The 16,235-nt window shown below is 38.3% G+C and overlaps 10 protein-coding genes across 10 annotated transcripts; 6 read left to right on the top strand and 4 right to left on the bottom strand.

The window, feature by feature from the left end:
- Nucleotides 1–314: 314 nt before the first annotated feature.
- WALSEDRAFT_21126 (Metallo-hydrolase/oxidoreductase) lies at nt 315–2,288 on the bottom strand (the record flags this gene model as incomplete). Its single annotated transcript, XM_006959810.1, has 3 exons — nt 315–476; nt 524–1,503; nt 1,550–2,288. 3 exons carry the CDS (start codon nt 2,286–2,288, stop codon nt 315–317), a joined length of 1,881 nt encoding a protein of 626 aa, XP_006959872.1.
- A 45-nt stretch (nt 2,289–2,333) lies between these two features.
- WALSEDRAFT_55270 (S-adenosyl-L-methionine-dependent methyltransferase) lies at nt 2,334–3,870 on the top strand. The gene is made up of 5 exons (XM_006959811.1): nt 2,334–2,571; nt 2,619–2,995; nt 3,041–3,342; nt 3,388–3,532; nt 3,579–3,870. Exons 1-5 carry the CDS (start codon nt 2,343–2,345, stop codon nt 3,615–3,617), a joined length of 1,092 nt encoding a protein of 363 aa, XP_006959873.1. The 5' UTR covers nt 2,334–2,342; the 3' UTR covers nt 3,618–3,870.
- A 346-nt stretch (nt 3,871–4,216) lies between these two features.
- WALSEDRAFT_61151 (Adaptor protein complex sigma subunit) lies at nt 4,217–4,867 on the bottom strand. Its single transcript, XM_006959812.1, has 4 exons — nt 4,831–4,867; nt 4,711–4,770; nt 4,474–4,666; nt 4,217–4,426 (listed from the first exon to the last, which is right to left on the bottom strand). The coding sequence occupies exons 1-4, from the start codon at nt 4,852–4,854 to the stop codon at nt 4,272–4,274; spliced, it is 432 nt and encodes a 143-aa protein (XP_006959874.1). The 5' UTR covers nt 4,855–4,867; the 3' UTR covers nt 4,217–4,271.
- Nucleotides 4,868–4,970: 103 nt separating this feature from the next.
- Nucleotides 4,971–7,847, bottom strand: WALSEDRAFT_48125 (DUF185-domain-containing protein). Its single transcript, XM_006959813.1, has 3 exons — nt 7,719–7,847; nt 6,088–7,672; nt 4,971–6,038 (listed from the first exon to the last, which is right to left on the bottom strand). The coding sequence occupies exon 2, from the start codon at nt 7,559–7,561 to the stop codon at nt 6,242–6,244; it is 1,320 nt and encodes a 439-aa protein (XP_006959875.1). The 5' UTR covers nt 7,562–7,672; nt 7,719–7,847; the 3' UTR covers nt 4,971–6,038; nt 6,088–6,241.
- WALSEDRAFT_21147 (hypothetical protein) lies at nt 5,792–6,061 on the top strand (the record flags this gene model as incomplete). The annotated part of the gene is made up of 1 exon (XM_006959814.1): nt 5,792–6,061. The coding sequence occupies one exon, from the start codon at nt 5,792–5,794 to the stop codon at nt 6,059–6,061; it is 270 nt and encodes an 89-aa protein (XP_006959876.1).
- A 354-nt stretch (nt 7,848–8,201) lies between the features above and the next one.
- WALSEDRAFT_61154 (nucleotide-binding domain-containing protein) lies at nt 8,202–10,064 on the top strand. The gene is made up of 3 exons (XM_006959815.1): nt 8,202–8,606; nt 8,648–9,753; nt 9,800–10,064. Exons 1-3 carry the CDS (start codon nt 8,238–8,240, stop codon nt 9,990–9,992), a joined length of 1,668 nt encoding a protein of 555 aa, XP_006959877.1. The 5' UTR covers nt 8,202–8,237; the 3' UTR covers nt 9,993–10,064.
- Nucleotides 10,065–10,210: 146 nt separating this feature from the next.
- On the top strand, nt 10,211–13,565 carry WALSEDRAFT_40450 (kinesin-domain-containing protein). The gene is made up of 6 exons (XM_006959817.1): nt 10,211–10,311; nt 10,361–10,442; nt 10,489–11,240; nt 11,288–11,347; nt 11,398–11,517; nt 11,569–13,565. The coding sequence occupies exons 3-6, from the start codon at nt 10,497–10,499 to the stop codon at nt 12,181–12,183; spliced, it is 1,539 nt and encodes a 512-aa protein (XP_006959879.1). The 5' UTR covers nt 10,211–10,311; nt 10,361–10,442; nt 10,489–10,496; the 3' UTR covers nt 12,184–13,565.
- WALSEDRAFT_48140 (DUF254-domain-containing protein) lies at nt 10,211–15,533 on the top strand. The gene is made up of 6 exons (XM_006959816.1): nt 10,211–10,311; nt 10,361–10,442; nt 10,489–11,240; nt 11,288–11,517; nt 11,569–14,222; nt 14,271–15,533. The coding sequence occupies exons 5-6, from the start codon at nt 13,388–13,390 to the stop codon at nt 15,506–15,508; spliced, it is 2,073 nt and encodes a 690-aa protein (XP_006959878.1). The 5' UTR covers nt 10,211–10,311; nt 10,361–10,442; nt 10,489–11,240; nt 11,288–11,517; nt 11,569–13,387; the 3' UTR covers nt 15,509–15,533.
- Nucleotides 11,572–14,222, bottom strand: WALSEDRAFT_40446 (PLP-dependent transferase). The gene has a single exon (XM_006959818.1). It carries the CDS (start codon nt 13,387–13,389, stop codon nt 12,196–12,198), a length of 1,194 nt encoding a protein of 397 aa, XP_006959880.1. The 5' UTR covers nt 13,390–14,222; the 3' UTR covers nt 11,572–12,195.
- On the top strand, nt 15,529–16,197 carry WALSEDRAFT_33597 (hypothetical protein). The gene is made up of 2 exons (XM_006959819.1): nt 15,529–15,874; nt 15,923–16,197. The coding sequence occupies exons 1-2, from the start codon at nt 15,728–15,730 to the stop codon at nt 15,974–15,976; spliced, it is 201 nt and encodes a 66-aa protein (XP_006959881.1). The 5' UTR covers nt 15,529–15,727; the 3' UTR covers nt 15,977–16,197.
- Nucleotides 16,198–16,235: the final 38 nt, after the last annotated feature.

Genomic DNA, 16,235 nt, shown 5'->3' on the forward strand with positions numbered 1-16,235 from the left:
CGTTCCTTTAGACTCTCATCAGAGCAGTCAACATGCTTTTCATCAATTAGTTCAGCGCTTCATGGAATGATCAACTATTGCTTACCATAGTCTCTACGTTTATCTTGATTTCGTTACTATCAATGTTGATGATTAGCTTGTGTTCATTTTCAGTCTCCTCGTGACCAACTTCACCAAAGTGAGCGTCTAATAGTGCTACTATTTTCTCCAATTTGAGAACAAACTCTTTGACATCCTCACTATCTGCCTTCGCATGTGAATGAGCATGTGCACATGGCGTGCTTGTCACTGATAGATCTTATCAGCTAAGTCTGTTAGATAAATGGTAACTCACTCTTAACTGAAACGGGACTTGTCTCAATACTAAGCGTCAATGCAAGCACTGAGTCTGCGATAGCATCATTCATAGCACCTGCTTTCCATTCAAGCAATAAGTTGTTCTCAGGAGCTTGCTTGACATCAACAGTTTCCATAATCTGCGTTTTAAGTTTAGCGTCAGAAAGAACATAAGCACAAAACCTACTCTCATTGTTGGCACGCCATCGTTATCAATACCTTCATTGATACTGCCATACATTCCTTCTAAGTGCCATCTTATAAGTTCCCAGCTGACGCCAATGTTAACTTTCTGTTGTTGAATAATAGTGTTCGTAGCCAAACCAGCAAAATCTTTCAAATCAGATCTGTCGAGAAGGGTATATGTGAAATCCTTATTAACAAGCAATCCTTGTACTATTTCTCCTTCAGCTGGTTGCTTTTCCGCTAGTTTTCCGATAGCTTTGGCAGTCATCTCCGGTTTAAATTCTAATTTCAAAGGTTCTGCATTCTTTGGCATATGTACCTTGATGTCCAAACCCCTATCCGCATATCTACTCCTAAGAGCGGCAGCTAATCTTGACATATTTGTCAATGCACCGTGAACTAAAACAACGTGTTGTGGTTTAATTTCGTCTATAAATTGAGTGTTTTGGGTGAAATCCACATGCGCACTAAATGAGATGTAGTCTACACTGAGCTTCCTAGGTATTTTATTGCCATTTATACCAGTAATCTCGTCAGGTTCATTGACTATACTGTGAGCCATCGTACCTTCGACGGAATAACCGCAAATAATCAATCCATTCTTTGGATCTGGTGCCCATCTTTCTAATAACTCTCTAGAGGTTCCGCTTTGAAGCATACCAGGTGAAGCCAACATAACACAAGGTCCTTTGTCTTGCCATTTCCTTAAATCACCTAATTCACTAATGAATTTAAATTGAAATGGATTTTCACCACTGTCGAACCTTCTATTTATGTTTTTGTTCATTGTACGGATGTAGGCTTGATAGACTGCCATACATTTCCTAGCCAAGTTAGATGCATAATAAATTGGTATGCTATGTAGATCTGGATTACGTTGCCAATATTCATCTAAAATCAACAACAGTTCCTGCGCTCTACCTAAAGCAAATGAGGGCATTAACACTCGGCCGCCTCGACGGATGATGTTATGAACGAGTTCTTTAAAACAATAAGTTTTTAATCTAAGTTATGATTGTGTACTCACCAGTAAATCTTTTCTCTTTCTCTGGTCTATTTTCTAGTGTTTGAACACCATAAGTTGATTCAACGATAAGGACATCTGTCTGTTCTTTCGGTATTTCAGCTGCGTGCAAATGTCTATCCTCTTCTCTACTATAATCGCCAGTGTAGAGAACCTTTAGACCAGCAATTTCTATTAAAAACATCGCTGCACCGAGAACATGCCCAGCTGGATATGGTGTGAATCGCACACCACTTGCAGGTACGATTTCCTGATTAAAATCTGAAACTTGAATACTTCTCCAACTAGCTATCATTTCAGATTCTGTGAATAACTGATCTTCTGCTGATGTTGTCGATATTCTAACGAAATCCTGCATCATAAAGCGATAAACAGCCTTCGTAGGACTTGTCATATAAACTTTTCCTTTTCCTTCTTTAAAATTTGTCTTCTCCATAATATATGTCAATGCTGCTGCATGATCCAAGTGGAAGTGAGTAATCAGTAATGCGTCCACAGTTGACCAGTCAAGCTCATCAATGAAAGGTAATGCAGCTAATCCGGTATAAGCTGGGTGTACACCTGCATCACATACAATTCTCTTTCCTTTATACTCTATCAGACAACATGATCTACCAACTTCCTGTCCAGCACCGAGTAATGTTATTCTGAGCTCAGAATCACCAACTTTTGTAGATTTTTGAGGTGGTTGATTAGGAGATATTAAAATATCGTATTCATTGGGTATTTGTCGTTTAGACATGATCGTTTTTAAACAAAACAACTTTTGAACAGCTACTACGAGCTAGCATATGTTATGCTAGTCAATAAACTACCAAAAAGTAGAATTTTCATTAGATTTTACTCAACTTCACATTTACCAGCTAGAAATTCATGGAAAAAGGAGTTCAGCTTCGTCGGTACAAAGTTGAGAGGCAGGGATACTATATCATGTTTAGATACAGCTAGACAGTTCGTTAAAGACGTAGGAATACAAGAAATGGGTAGTAGTACCACACCTGTTACTGTCATCGACGCATATTCAGGTATGTCCTTAATTGAAGGGAAGACAAACAATCTAAAGGGCGCATAGGTTTCGGTTTGGTATCAAAAGCCTTACTAGAATTAGAAAACGTTGGAAAAGTCATCTCAATTGAGCCTGCACATACATTCAACAAAGTACTTTCTGCGCTATCAGATGAACACAACAATAGAATGGTCTACATTGATAAAGATCCTTACGATTGGCAAGTATACACTGACATTGAACAAGCTGGACTTTTGAAAGACGTTCAAACGCGCTCATGGGAAAACATACATGATCATTTCGCAGTCTTCATGCAAGTTCCAGCGACAGTGCACGGCGAACAGTTAATTGGACAGTTTTTCCATTGTATGGTCTTTCGTAGTTGGTTGTTCAACAGAGGCAGAATTCCAATGGGTTTGTTGATAAACAGCCCATCCTATGATGTACGTAGAATTTCCATGCTCGGAATTAACTAACACGACTATTAGCGACTTGTACATAGCCCAGGTCATCCAGATAGAGGTCGTATAGCTACGATAAGAGAAGCAACGGCAATTATAGATGTCGTCATTCCAGAGAAGGACCTCCTTCCTGAGAATGACAAGATATACCCTCAGGTTCGTCAACCAAATAAGAAGACGAAGAAAGGTGCGAATATCCTAAACTACGTTGGCACCAAGATCACGCCGCATGTGGACATCATTCCAGACACCACCACCCTTGACGCTTGGGAATTCGTGACGAGGCAGATATTCATCACAAGAAGATATAGTCTTCGGAAATCATTGAAGTAAGTTTAACGAATTCATACGTTTACATGCTGAATCCAATCTAGACACCTCGCAGTCAATGCAGATGTTGCACTAAGTAAACCATTGGAAGATCGTGGTGTGGATCTCGATAAATTGGTACGGGACCTAACAATAGAAGAAATTGCCAAAATTATAGATGCCTTCTTGGAGTGGCCTTTCAGACCTGAAGTAAGTGCTTTGGAGATCTCCCTTTGGATCTAACGACCTATTACAGATTCTTTATAGAGATGATGTTGATGATAAGTTCTCTTAATCATACTTCGATCCAACCGCAATGCATTGTACAATAATACACACACTTGCTAATAGTTTAAAGACAGCTGCTAGATTGTTTTCTCAATATGCCGTAGATTATATTCAGGAGATTAAGTTACTAGAAACAGTCCATGTTCGTCAGCTTCAGTGTATTTTCTGTCCCTGCCGTATATCTATAACGACGTCACCAAAGGCATACTACCGCCAACAAAGCCCTATGCCGCAGATACATGTACATGAATAAATAAAACATTACAATTAGCTATATAAAGTGTCTCCAGTGCTTCGTCACTTATAGTTTTAGTTCTAAGTTCGTGTTATCTCTTTCGCAACATTGCACCTAGTCACCAACAGCTCAAGAAACCATGATTATTATCAATTTGAAGTTTCACTATGAGTAGTTAGACTTTTAGCATTTATTTTGCTTGACACTGCTATTGTTACATTTTAATGTCTTACCAGGACACATTATAACGAATAAGTCTATTTGGTAAATTCATTATTGGATAAGCTTAGAGAGTACAATTAGCTGATCATATTGCCAAATTATGATATTCGATGGTACTAAACGTCATCGTTGTGTATAAAGCAAGAGAACGGAAAGTAAAGTGGTATATGTATGCTCATTTGAGTTGTAACAACAACAGATATATCATTCTAATCTCTCTAAATACTCCAGTCTATTCAAGATGACCTGCTTTGAGGTTTCCTCAATCTCTCCAGCGAGAAATACTTCGTCTAGAATTGCATATACCTTGTAGAAGTTAAAGACAAGGTCAAGTTCACATACGTTTGAGAAGAATGCGTCTGTAGTGTGTATTAGATAAAGGTGATAATGGAGATACCAAACTGACCGAGTACTTCAACGAAAAGGTGTATAATCTCTAGATAAGCGAGTTCATTATCGTTTGCATCGATGCATACGCAGAAGAATAAACCTGCGTATCTGCGATAGACGACTTTGTAGTTTCTGAACTCGACGAAGTTGCTCTGGTGTTTCTGATCACGTGGTGCAACTAATCTGTGTACTTCTCCACGCAGTCTGATCTAGTAAAGGATGAGAAATTACCCCGTCTGCTATTCTAGCCCACCTTGTCTTCGTCCTCGACAGGGACGTACCATTTAGACAGCCTAGTCTTTCCTTGTCTATTCTGAAGAAGAGTTAGACTCTACTCGCTATCCCGCTATCCCGCTATCTAATAGATACACACCTGTACTAATATGAATCTCAGCATGACCGTACAAATCAAGGAAGGAATATTGGTGTAGTAGACTTATAAAATATTGTATCACTGTCAATATTACTATTATTATTATTATTGTTATTATATCCCTGTTGTCTTCCTTCTTTATCAACTGCCATCACCGACAGTCAAGATGGCTTCTAATAATCAGCAAAACCTACAGAATTTAACGCCTGATCAAATGATAATGATACAGCGCCATATGGCAAATCAACGTGCTCAGGCAGCACAACAACAGCAAGCCGCCGCGGCAGCTGTCCAGCCCAACCAACCAGCAGCCACGGGTGCACCTCAGCAACAGCCTCCGCAAAATCCACAGCAGAACCAGATGATGCACAATATGCAGAGTATGATACAGCAGCTTCCCGCTTTATTGGAGTTGGCGAGGAGAGGATTGCTCAACCCAGAACAGATGAATCAATTGCGTGGTTTGGCGCGTTTACATGAGCAGCAGAAAGCCAGACAAGACCAGCGCAACCAGCTCAACAGAAATGCCACCGTCGCCCAAGCCCAAGCTCAGGCAATGCAGCAGCAGAGAAGTGCAAGCCCAGCATTGAGAAGCAGTGCAGGTACACCAAATCCAAACGGTCGGGGAGGCACACCTATCCCGCGCACCGCATCACCAGCCCTCGGTAGCATGGCTGGTATCGCAACACCCCCACCATCTGCTGTTCCAGGGCAACAAGGTGCTGCTGGCTCACAATCTAGCATGGCAGCTGCAATTCAAGCTCAGCTCGCTAACAACAATAACCAATCTCTCCCAGTAAACGAAAAAGCACCAAATATGAACTTCCAGGCTGAGCCTTTCCCTAATCAACAGGGTTCTAGGCCAACGCTCAACTCAGGCTTAGCTAGTGGCCCTATTTTGGGCCAACCGTCAACATTACAAAGGGGGAATTTACCCTCAAACTTTGATGAATTGGTTGGTATGGCCAACGCAGGCAAGATAGATCCAAAGTCTCTACTGGAAAATGACAGTAATAGATTGCTTGGTAAACGTAAAATACAAGAACTCGTCGAAACTGTCGACCCTTCAGAGACTTTAGATCCTGAAGTAGAGGATCTTATGCTTGAAATCGCAGATGAATTCATCGAAAGTGTCACGAACTTTGGGTGTATGCTCGCAAAGCATCGCAGAGGTGATACTCTCGAAGTAAGAGATCTTCAATTGCATTTGGGTAGGTATCTTCCTTATTGAGATAATCCACATCTAATCAATTCCAAGAACGCAATTACAACATCAGAATACCAGGCTTTGGCACTCAAGAAGATAGCAGGATAGGTTCAAGGAGGCAGCCCCAACCGCAATCCTATCAAAACAGAGTCAACGCCGTCCATAGCTCTCAAAGCAAATAAAATTTAATTAAATAACTTAATGTCAACTTAAAATAAAAGAAGCGTTCTTGTAATAATCTAACATAGGATTACTGCCATCCTTTAACATTGTTTTATTGATATCAACGGCGTGATTCTCGACAAATTCCTTATGACTGAGTACCTTTACATCTCTCTTGATTTGTCTAGGAGTGAAGAAAGTTTCCCTATCCATCACTTTGTTGTATAATTCTGCCAATAAACCGAAATCTGTAGGAAAGAATATATCAAAGTAACCAGGCTGTACTAAGAAAGTATCAACAGGTATCATTTCACCATTCAAACGCGTCTGTACGACTGGAGAATTAATTCCAGGTATTGATTCAGGTAGTGAGTGAAAATCTGATGCTATGAGATGATGGTTAGGGAAAGTGCTTGATAATTTATCCAAAAACATTAGTTGTTTCGTCGGTAAAAACTCTTCTTTACTTAAATTTGGTGAGAAAGGTATAGCTTTTCTTAATTTACGAAGGATTGGCGAATGCGTCCATAGTGAGGGCTTAAATGAAGGCAGATTTTTTCGTAAATTCAAATATCGTTTAATAAGTGGGTCGTCAACTGGTGTATACAGTGAATGGAAGTCCCCTTCTTCATCAACAGCTACAACCATTTGATATGGATTTGGTTCATGTGTTTCCAATGAATATCTCACAACATCGTGTGCCAAATTATCCAACACTTCCATTGCAATAAAGAAACAAGGTTCATGTTGAACGGTTTGATAATCGAATACTGATTTATTGATAATGTGAACGTTCCTCGAATGTCTATTGATTAGTTTCTTTTGTATGTTTGACAATTTGGTTGAAATTTCTATAATGTTATAATGGGTGCGTTGATAGATTTCCTTATGATTATCCTTTAAGTAATCTAATATGTTAAGCATTAAAGTACCATTACCAGCACCGATTTCGTAGATGTTGAGATCATGATAAGGATAGTAATGTACTAGGTATTTGTTGGCAATATAATTAGCTATAGACATACCATAATGAGGATTGAAGAGCTCAGTTGGTGTATGCCATTCCCTGTCTTGCGACTGATCTGCCAATCTAGTTTGTAGATCGCTGTCATTTTTTATCTTGTTGAAGTTTATCGACTCATAATTGAGAATACTAACAGTTTTATTAAAATAGCCGTAATGACTATTGTATAAACTGTCATCTATGAAGTCTCTAGCTAGTAGTTTACACTTTGTTGGCCTATTAGACAATTTCTTTAATTGAGCTGCATTCAGAAATCTATAATTTTGTATTTTTTTGTCTACAGTGCTATCAAATGACAATTTATTATAGTTATAAAGTAGTCTTCGTGATTGTAGCATTATAAGGTGCGTATAAACTCAATTATCCTTCAATATACTAGATAGCTTATCTACGTTTATTCTATGCCTCATTATCTCCTCTTCGTCGAGATGCAAGACTGGGATGTCGTACTGAGTGTCTATGAGTGATGATATCTAGTATACAGCTATAACTCACTTGATATAGCTTTCGCCAGTATTCTACATCTTTCAAACTATCATCTTTTATATTGTAATAGTCCAGATCAAATTTATGATCCTTGCGTACACTTTCAATCGCTGCTTTAGCATCTTCACAAAGGCTACACTCCTTTCCACCCGTATATAATCTCAATTTTGGTATATTTTTCGTATATCTAATCAAACTTCCTATCATTATTGAACTTCGTAAAGAAGTAATATCCAGAACTTAGTAGCATCATAATTTATACGATAACGAGAATTAGCGTGTAATTGACCAATGATACACCTAAACTTGAATATCAAAAATGATGGGTAAAGGCATACATCTATTGCATAGCTATTAGCTATGTTCAAAGGAGAAAATTGTGACAATCGTACAGCGGTTTTCAGATGAGCAAATATTTAATTGATTAGTATTAAATTACTCTACGATTCTTTCATCATTGCACCCCTGACGTCGTCCTTTCTTGGATGGATTATCAATGACATCAGTCTTCTTCTCATTAAACTTTCAATGAGTGAAACACGAGCCCGGGTTTTGATTATAGGCGCAGGCTGTTCAGGTATGGCTGCTGCATACTCGTTCTCTTTGGAACCTTCTAAATTCAAGGTAACAATCTGCGATAAAGTACAAAACGTAGGAGGTAGCGCTACCAGCTATGAACTTGAAGATAGGAATAAGTTTGGTGCTGAATATATTAATGATGGTGTACAAGGTGCAAGTCCCGTCTTCTACAACACTCTATCAATGTTTGAAAATATCCTTGGATTCCGTGCTAGTAATGTTGGCATGCAAATAAGCTTCGGTAAAGGAAAAGAAAGCTTCTGGACGAATGTATTCCCAAGTGAATTGGTTGAAAATTATCATGATGACATAAAAAAGGTACGTTTGATTTTTCTACTCGCTAGTCTAATACATGTCAGTTTGGAAAGGTACTGCAAATAATTGGAAGATTTGAGCCCATATTTGCCCTCATTCCAGTAGACAAGATGCTCAAAATGTTTGGTTTCAGTCCATCTTTTGGTGATCGTATGGTGTACCCCCTCGTAGCACTTTTCTTTGGAACTGGTAATGAAACTAAACACATATCTTCTGCAATCCTTGAACGCGTCTTCCTTGATCCTTCAATGCGTCTCTTCGAGTTTAGTCAAGATAGTCTTCTGGCTAGTATACCACTTATGAAAGCTTTTCCTGAGCTTGGTCGCGTATATGGCGCTTTTAAATCCAAAGTAATGTCGAACGGTAATGTAAAAATATTCACGTCACGAGAAGTAACAAGTGTAGAAAGAGGTACGAAGAAAGCGAAAGAAATGGGTGGAAATATTTTAGCAACATATGATAATAGCGACTTCTTTGAAACATTCGATGACGTTATTTTTGCTTGTGAAGCAGATAATGCTCTCAAAATACTGGAATCTGGTTCAGGAGCTACTTGGCGAGAGAAGAAGGTACTGGGAAATGTACTTTATAAATGGGATGTTACCGTTACACATAATGACTTGAATTACATGCGCAAGCATTATCAAGTCACTTATGATAGTCAATATTTTGCACAAAGGGATGATGAAAATAGTAAGAAAGCATTTAAATTCGCGGAAAAAAACTGGAAACCGCTCTATTTAATTAAAATGTATGAACAAGATCCGTCGCAAATAGAAATGAGCTTCGATTTGACTCATTACCAAGCTCAGTTTGAGGGTATGCCACCCGTTGGATCAGATGCCGATATAAAAGCAGAGGATGCACCACCGACTGAACGACAAGCGGGTTCAGAAGGTAAGGAGAATGCAAAGGGTGTCGATAGTGATGGTTTAGTTGATGTTCAGAACAAAGAGTTACCATCCTTAGAAAATCACGTATATCAGACTATTTACTTGGATAGAGATGCGAGTGAACGTTGGACTAAGGATGAAGTCGCGTCTGATAAGATTATCCTAGAGAAATGGTGGAAACAGCAAAGCCATCGTTGGCAACACTATGGAGGAACGGTACCATGGATGTGGACAATAAATGGTAGAAATAATACCCAGTGGGTACATCTAAGCTGTTGAACATCACTTACTGATGTCTGAAAGTTACGCCGGGGCATGGACATTGGTGAATATGCACGAAGTTGCTATGGTATCTGGATTTGCAGCTGCTTATCAACTAGGTGCACCATATCCATTCAAACAAGATGAGAACTGTGCGAGATTATTTAGACTATATCTACTACTTGCACACATGTCGCGTATGCGTGGGGAAGACCGTAAAGGAATGTTTTCTTGAAATAGTGTACTTCTATAATGATAGTCTGTTGTAATTCTTCTATTAATGTGATGCTATAGACGCGTCTCTCATTTCGACTATCAAGACTAAATCAAAGATGGAGCGTGTAAATATAGATTTATATATAATGACAAGATATTAACTTATTATATAGCGCTCTTCACGACTTCCTCTTAAGAGAAAAGCTCCATCTACATCAACGACAACGACAGCGACAACGACATCCCAACAGAAATCTCGGATAGCGGCACCTGCACGACAGAGGAACGCTGAGAATAAAGTATTGAAGACATCTAATTCGACATCTTCTAAACCTAAAGTGCGTGGTTGCTTAAATTGCTTTCATCTCTAACAATATCTCTAATCAGCCAGTTGACGATAACGTACAGAAATACTGGGAAGAAAAGCTTAGTAATCTCAAGGACGTCGTTGACAATGAGGTTAATAAGAGTTAGTACGCGTTTTGTCATTTCGTTCAGTTTCTAACACAATCCAGTAAATGAAATGGATACAATGCGTCAACGTATGCAGCAAATTGAAGCAGAGCAGATCGAGTCACGAAAAAGACAAGCAACGACTGACGAATTGAATGCCGCTAAGGCTAGTCATATCGAGGAAATTTCAACTATGAAACACGAGCATAAAGCACGCGAAACTGAGCTAGAAGATGAGCTGCACAATTTACATAAAGTACAGAAAGCTCTCGAGGAGGAATTAAATATGGAAAAAGCCCATTCGAAGAAGCTCAAAACAGAACTGGCAAAGTTCACAAATAACTCCATGGCCCTTGAAACGGATGTACGGAAGATTAAAGAGGCTCTCTCGAATGCTGAACATAGACTGGAAATGGCCAAAGAGAAGGGTGCTTCCCGTGAAGACGAAATGGCATCAATGATAACCAAACAAGCTGAAATGGAGAACGAATTGAGAGCAGGAGAGAGTCTTAGAAAGAAGCTTCACAATACCATACAAGAGCTCAAAGGAAACGTCAGAGTCTTTGCTCGTGTCAGACCAAAATTAGATCGCGATCATACAGCTGAAGTTGCAAATTTTGTTTATCCTGATGGCATGAATAGGGATGGTGGTAAACAAATCACTCTGCAGTCATCGACTCTCAATGCTGAGGGTAAATCACGTGATCAAAGCTACAATTTCAGCTTTGATAGAGTGTTTGGACCCCAAAGCTTGCAAGAAGAAGTATTTGGAGAGATTGAACAGCTCACTCAGAGTGTACTCGATGGTTACAATGTAAGAAAAGTTTATTAAATGATAGTCAACTAATAAAGATGTTATAGGTATGCATATTCGCCTATGGTCAGACAGGTAGTGGTAAATCTTGGACAATGGAGGGCGGTGTGAGATATCAGCTTCGGTTACGTATACATCCAACTGACAATTCTCCTAGTCGCATAAAGGAATTGATGCAGGTATGATTCCTAGGGCGATCTACCACATCTTCGACACCACGAGAAAGTTGGAGGATCAAGGTTGGTCTTTCAAGCTTCATGGTCAGTTTTTAGAAATTGTAAGTTGCTAATTACTTGCACTAGTATGTCTTTAAATTGGAAAAAAACAGTACAATGAAAACATAATCGACTTGTTAGGTTCGGGAGAACAAGAAAAGAAACATAACATAACCCATGAAAAGAGTGGCTCGACAACGGTGTCGGATGTTGTGGTTGTACCACTCAGCGAACCTAGTCATGTACACAATCTGCTACGCAAAGCTAACAAGAAACGTACTACAGCAAGCACAAGAGTTCATGAGCAATCATCACGTAGTAGTAGTGTTTTTAGCCTTAAATTGGAAGGTAGCAATGAGGTAACAGGCGAACACTGTAAATCAGTGCTCAACCTGGTTGATCTCGCAGGATCTGAAAGGTTAGACTCGACTGGTACGCTTAACGATCCAACAAGACTCAAGGAAACACAAGCTATTAACAAATCATTGAGTTCTTTATCAGATGTCATATCAGCGCTTGGTTCAGGTTCTCACGTCCCATATCGTAATTCCAAATTAACTTATCTCCTTCAAAATAGTTTGAATAATAATAGCAAAACACTCATGTTTCTTAATCTTTCTCCTATGCAGGATCATCTTCAAGAATCGTTATGCTCACTTAGATTCGCACTCAAGGTTCATAGCACACATATTGGTCAAGCAAAACGATCGATGGTTGTAAAAAATTAAATCGTTGTAACATTAGTTGTCTTCTTTCATATATTTATCAAAATCTAACCAGCGTTGCTTAGTATCAAGTAAAGTTTCCTTAGTGACGTTCGCAACGCTAATTCTTAAATGATTGTTAGCGTCACTGTGATTATCAGTTGTGAAAAAAGCACCTGGTAGTGTTAATATGCCAAATTGTCGGGCTAATGTCGATGCAACATCGGTAGAAGATAGATTGTACGGATAGTTGACAAAGGCATAGTAAGCACCTGAAGAAGTGATACTCCATCCACCTAATTCATCAATAAGCGACTTTAGTGTTTTATGTTTCTCTATTAATGATAATTTTTGTTCCAGCTTGAAATCGTTGAGTTGATCATATATTGGCGCTATTGCCGATTGAGAGATATTTGAAGGAGAAATCTGATAGCAGTCCGCCACTTTCATGCACTGTCCGATAAAGTCCTCATGTGCAATTATACCACCCAATCTTAAACCAGGAATCGCCAAATCCTTGCTAAATGAAAATAATTGAATGAGATTGTTGAGTCCTAATGTATGCAGATTGTGTGGTCTATCAAATTCTGAAAATGATCTATAGGTCTCATCTAAGATGAGTGGTATGTGCTTATCTGCGCAAATTTTCATACACTCCTCTAAAACATTTGAAGGTATTGATACACCAGTTGGATTATTTGGTGTTACTAAAACTACAGCTCGTGTATTGGTATCAATCACGGCCTCCAAGTCCTTTGGATTAGGTACAAATGCCTTATCAGCTCGGCAGTCGAGTAATCTAACATCTATAGATAGCTGACTGAGTGTCATTTCATGATTAAAGTAAAAAGGTGATTGTAGCACGATATTACTAGTATCATTGATTTGCGTCAATGCGAGAATTGTAGTGTAAAAAGCAGCGTTTGCTCCAGGAGTGATAAGGATGTTATCAGTTGATAAAGACGCATTGTAGTGTCTATTCAAATCATCCTTAAAAGCTTCTTTAAATGCTGGTTGACCTGAAATAGCACCATATTGATAGTTCGTTGTAATAACAGACTGTTTCCCTAATTCTTGTTGAAGTAACAGAGGTGGTGGATCAATTGGTACACCCTGGCTTAGATTGTAAGATGAATTACCGTTATATTCGTCAAGCCATAATCTAGCTTCCGGTATCGGCGGTAATTTTGAACTCCTAACTGATTTACTCGCTTCGTAGTTTACGATCATGAGTGTGGTTGACAGACTATCACATCAGCTTAATAAATCAAAGGAGTGCACTTATAAAGATAGTAATGATAACACTCTAATAAACAGTACCAATTTTAAGAAGAATTTCTTACAAAAGTACTTTATTCTGACGGAGAATGGTAAACCTGTATTCAACAGTGATGAATTCCATGATAGTTATAGACTGAGCAACAAACAATTCAATTTAGCTTTAAAATCTAAAGCTTCACTTAATAGTCTGAAAACTGCATCCATAAATTCACTCAGAATGGGTAATCTCAATGAATTGAGGCATAACGACGATGAAAATGAGGAAGAATTTGATTATACAAGTTTAATAGGTGTATTGACTTTAGTACACAACTTGATTAATTTAGAGAATGATGAGATCAAGTACATAAAATCAAACAATGACCTCACTATCCATTTTAATAAGTTTGATCACTTGATATACGTGTACATAAGTAATTTAAAAGAGAGCAACAAGATTATTAGCCAACGCTTGGGACTTCTACACCAACAACTGCTATCAATCATACCAAAGTATCACATTGACAATATTTTCAGAACTAAACCAAATTATGATTTACGACAATTAGTTGAAGGTTCTGAAGGTTTATTGAAAAGCTTTATAATTAAGTTAGAATCGAACTTTAATTACAATCTTATGGGTATTCAACCTTTTAAAATGGACTTAAAATTTAGGAACCTAATCGGAAGTATGTTGTTGCCACCGAAACATCTCAAGAGTCATCATCTATATACTATTCTATTTGCGTACGGAAAAGTTGTCACTATTGTTAGACCAAAAAAACATAGCATTCATCCAACCGGTAAGGTATTTAAAAACACTTGTTATGAGTTGCTAACAGTCTTGACAGATCTTATAATTGTACTCAACACAGTAACATCATCACCAAGTTTGAGAAACTGTCAATCATGGTTACCTATCTCATTACCAAAGTTCACATCGAAGGGCTTTCTGAATGCATATATAGCGTTCGAAGGACCATCAGCTCAACTTAAAGGAGAACTTGGTTTATCAAACCAACCAGAGATTGGCGTTATACATATAAGTGGAAATCCCGAATCGTTTGAAGATATCAGTGATTGGTGGGATGAAACTAAAAAGAAGTTGAAAGAAAACGACGTTTTTGACCATATATACAAGTCGGCAAACGAGTCAGCTTATAGTTGTGGTGACGTTGCTGTCCCAGGTGTGAGGCATTTTGTTTTCAAGAACAAAGCAAATGTGCAGATTACTTGCCCAACTTATGACAGTCCTTATGCAGAAGATATGCACTCCAGGCAGCGCTTATTGAATTCTTATGATGAACTATACAATCGTGTACGTTCTACGTCAGCAACTAGTGGAATAGGCATACCTAGTAGTAAATCGTCTGATTCACTTAGATCAAGCGCTAAAGATAAAGATACAATAGCCGAAAGTACCAGTAGGAGTAGTGTTATTGGTGACAGAACTAGTGTGATAGGTGATCGAAGCAGCACAATTGATGGAGCAGAAAGCGTGATTGATAATAATGGAACTAATGCTGATGGAGATGATAATGAGGATGTTACAACAAGCGAAAGTGCACGAGTAAACGACTTAGCTGACCAAAACACAAATACATCTGAACAAACAGTACAACCTGAAGTAGCAGACCAACAAGATGAACGAAGGGTAAATGATAAGGATGATACCAAGCAAACAGATAACCAGCATGATAAAAATGATACCACAGTAATAACGAAACGAAACGACAAGACACTTTCAAAGCAACTATATCAAGCGACAATAACGACACCAACTAATTTGCTGAAAACAACGACTTCGATGATGGGCGGACTCTTAACTGTTCCGTCTATACCACAATTCGGACAACGATCGACACAATCTACGAGATCAACACCTCAGCACGTTAGACAAAGATCATCATACTATATAAAGAATGAATATGAAGGTGTTTTGGTATGGTCAACGAGAATTTTTGAATTATATATAGCGTTACCTGCTTCCATGCCACACAGAGCTGCAATTAATAGCGCACAATCACTCGTTAAATGGATAAGAAGAGAAGAGCAAAGTTTGTTTCTTGGCAATACTCCAACATTTTAAACATGTTTTTGGTGTTTCTTATTTGATGCAAAATTTGAGTACATTAAAAAGTGATTGCGAATATAAATTAAAATTAAAGCTGTGAACTATTCCTTTTATTTTCTGTTTAAATGATGATTAATTTATTCATCATATTCTCCATCGGTGTCTTCCTTTTTTATGATGATGCCATTATGTCCTGTCTTAGTTAGTTTATTCTTACATGCTCTAGGCAAATCAATGGATTCATCGTCACTATCCAATCTAGGTTTTTTATTTGTTCTAGCTTTCGTGGAACGTGATTGTCTTGTGCGCGAGCGTTTCTCAGTTGATGATGATCTAGATCGACGTGATTTATTAGTTTCTGAGATACTAGTAAGAGTTTCACTTTAATTAACAAGTCAATTGAGAAATTTTAATGAAGAAAAGACTAACTCAACAAGCCAATATTTACCTCTACCTTTTTCATCACTTCCTCGAGCCTGCTGATGGAAACAGGCATATAGTGATAGATTATGTCTGATAGAGTTTTGCCAACCTTTTGAATCCTTCTGCCATTTGAATGATTTATATTTCTGTATAAAAATGTCGTAAATTTGATCAAGTAGGAGCTTTTGCTTTGGTGATCTCTTTATTGCAACTATGAGTAATTGAGCATAAGTGCAATTTGGTTTGTCACCATCAGGGAATTCACTTAATACTATTGCTGGATTTTCATCAAAATCTTCTTGACTCACTTGACTAGTTG

The sequence above is a fragment of the Wallemia mellicola genome, assembly GCF_000263375.1.
Source record: "Wallemia mellicola CBS 633.66 unplaced genomic scaffold WALSEscaffold_20, whole genome shotgun sequence".
NCBI classification, from domain to species: Eukaryota; Fungi; Basidiomycota; class Wallemiomycetes; order Wallemiales; family Wallemiaceae; genus Wallemia; species Wallemia mellicola.

What these genes read in the sequence shown, in the direction of transcription:
- WALSEDRAFT_55270 (XM_006959811.1), top strand. Translation starts at nt 2,343, where the DNA reads ATGCTAGTCAATAAACTACCAAAAAGTAGAATTTTCATTAGATTTTAC. An exon ending in TAAACAGCCCATCCTATGAT is followed by an intron (nt 2,996 to 3,040) that starts GTACGTAGAATT and finishes CACGACTATTAG; the next exon opens with CGACTTGTACATAGCCCAGG. An exon ending in AGTGGCCTTTCAGACCTGAA is followed by an intron (nt 3,533 to 3,578) that starts GTAAGTGCTTTG and finishes GACCTATTACAG; the next exon opens with ATTCTTTATAGAGATGATGT.
- WALSEDRAFT_61151 (XM_006959812.1), bottom strand. Translation starts at nt 4,854, where the DNA reads ATGCTGAGATTCATATTAGTACAG. An exon ending in TGAGATTCATATTAGTACAG is followed by an intron (nt 4,771 to 4,830) that starts GTGTGTATCTAT and finishes ACTCTTCTTCAG; the next exon opens with AATAGACAAGGAAAGACTAG. An exon ending in CCTTTTCGTTGAAGTACTCG is followed by an intron (nt 4,427 to 4,473) that starts GTCAGTTTGGTA and finishes TACACACTACAG; the next exon opens with ACGCATTCTTCTCAAACGTA.
- WALSEDRAFT_48125 (XM_006959813.1), bottom strand. Translation starts at nt 7,561, where the DNA reads ATGCTACAATCACGAAGACTACTTTATAACTATAATAAATTGTCATTT.
- WALSEDRAFT_61154 (XM_006959815.1), top strand. Translation starts at nt 8,238, where the DNA reads ATGAGTGAAACACGAGCCCGGGTTTTGATTATAGGCGCAGGCTGTTCA. An exon ending in ATCATGATGACATAAAAAAG is followed by an intron (nt 8,607 to 8,647) that starts GTACGTTTGATT and finishes AATACATGTCAG; the next exon opens with TTTGGAAAGGTACTGCAAAT. An exon ending in AATGGTAGAAATAATACCCA is followed by an intron (nt 9,754 to 9,799) that starts GTGGGTACATCT and finishes GATGTCTGAAAG; the next exon opens with TTACGCCGGGGCATGGACAT.
- WALSEDRAFT_40450 (XM_006959817.1), top strand. Translation starts at nt 10,497, where the DNA reads ATGGATACAATGCGTCAACGTATGCAGCAAATTGAAGCAGAGCAGATC. An exon ending in GTGTACTCGATGGTTACAAT is followed by an intron (nt 11,241 to 11,287) that starts GTAAGAAAAGTT and finishes AAGATGTTATAG; the next exon opens with GTATGCATATTCGCCTATGG. An exon ending in ATGGTCAGTTTTTAGAAATT is followed by an intron (nt 11,518 to 11,568) that starts GTAAGTTGCTAA and finishes GGAAAAAAACAG; the next exon opens with TACAATGAAAACATAATCGA.
- WALSEDRAFT_48140 (XM_006959816.1), top strand. Translation starts at nt 13,388, where the DNA reads ATGAGTGTGGTTGACAGACTATCACATCAGCTTAATAAATCAAAGGAG. An exon ending in ACATAGCATTCATCCAACCG is followed by an intron (nt 14,223 to 14,270) that starts GTAAGGTATTTA and finishes CAGTCTTGACAG; the next exon opens with ATCTTATAATTGTACTCAAC.
- WALSEDRAFT_40446 (XM_006959818.1), bottom strand. Translation starts at nt 13,389, where the DNA reads ATGATCGTAAACTACGAAGCGAGTAAATCAGTTAGGAGTTCAAAATTA.
- WALSEDRAFT_33597 (XM_006959819.1), top strand. Translation starts at nt 15,728, where the DNA reads ATGGATTCATCGTCACTATCCAATCTAGGTTTTTTATTTGTTCTAGCT. An exon ending in AGATACTAGTAAGAGTTTCA is followed by an intron (nt 15,875 to 15,922) that starts CTTTAATTAACA and finishes GAAAAGACTAAC; the next exon opens with TCAACAAGCCAATATTTACC.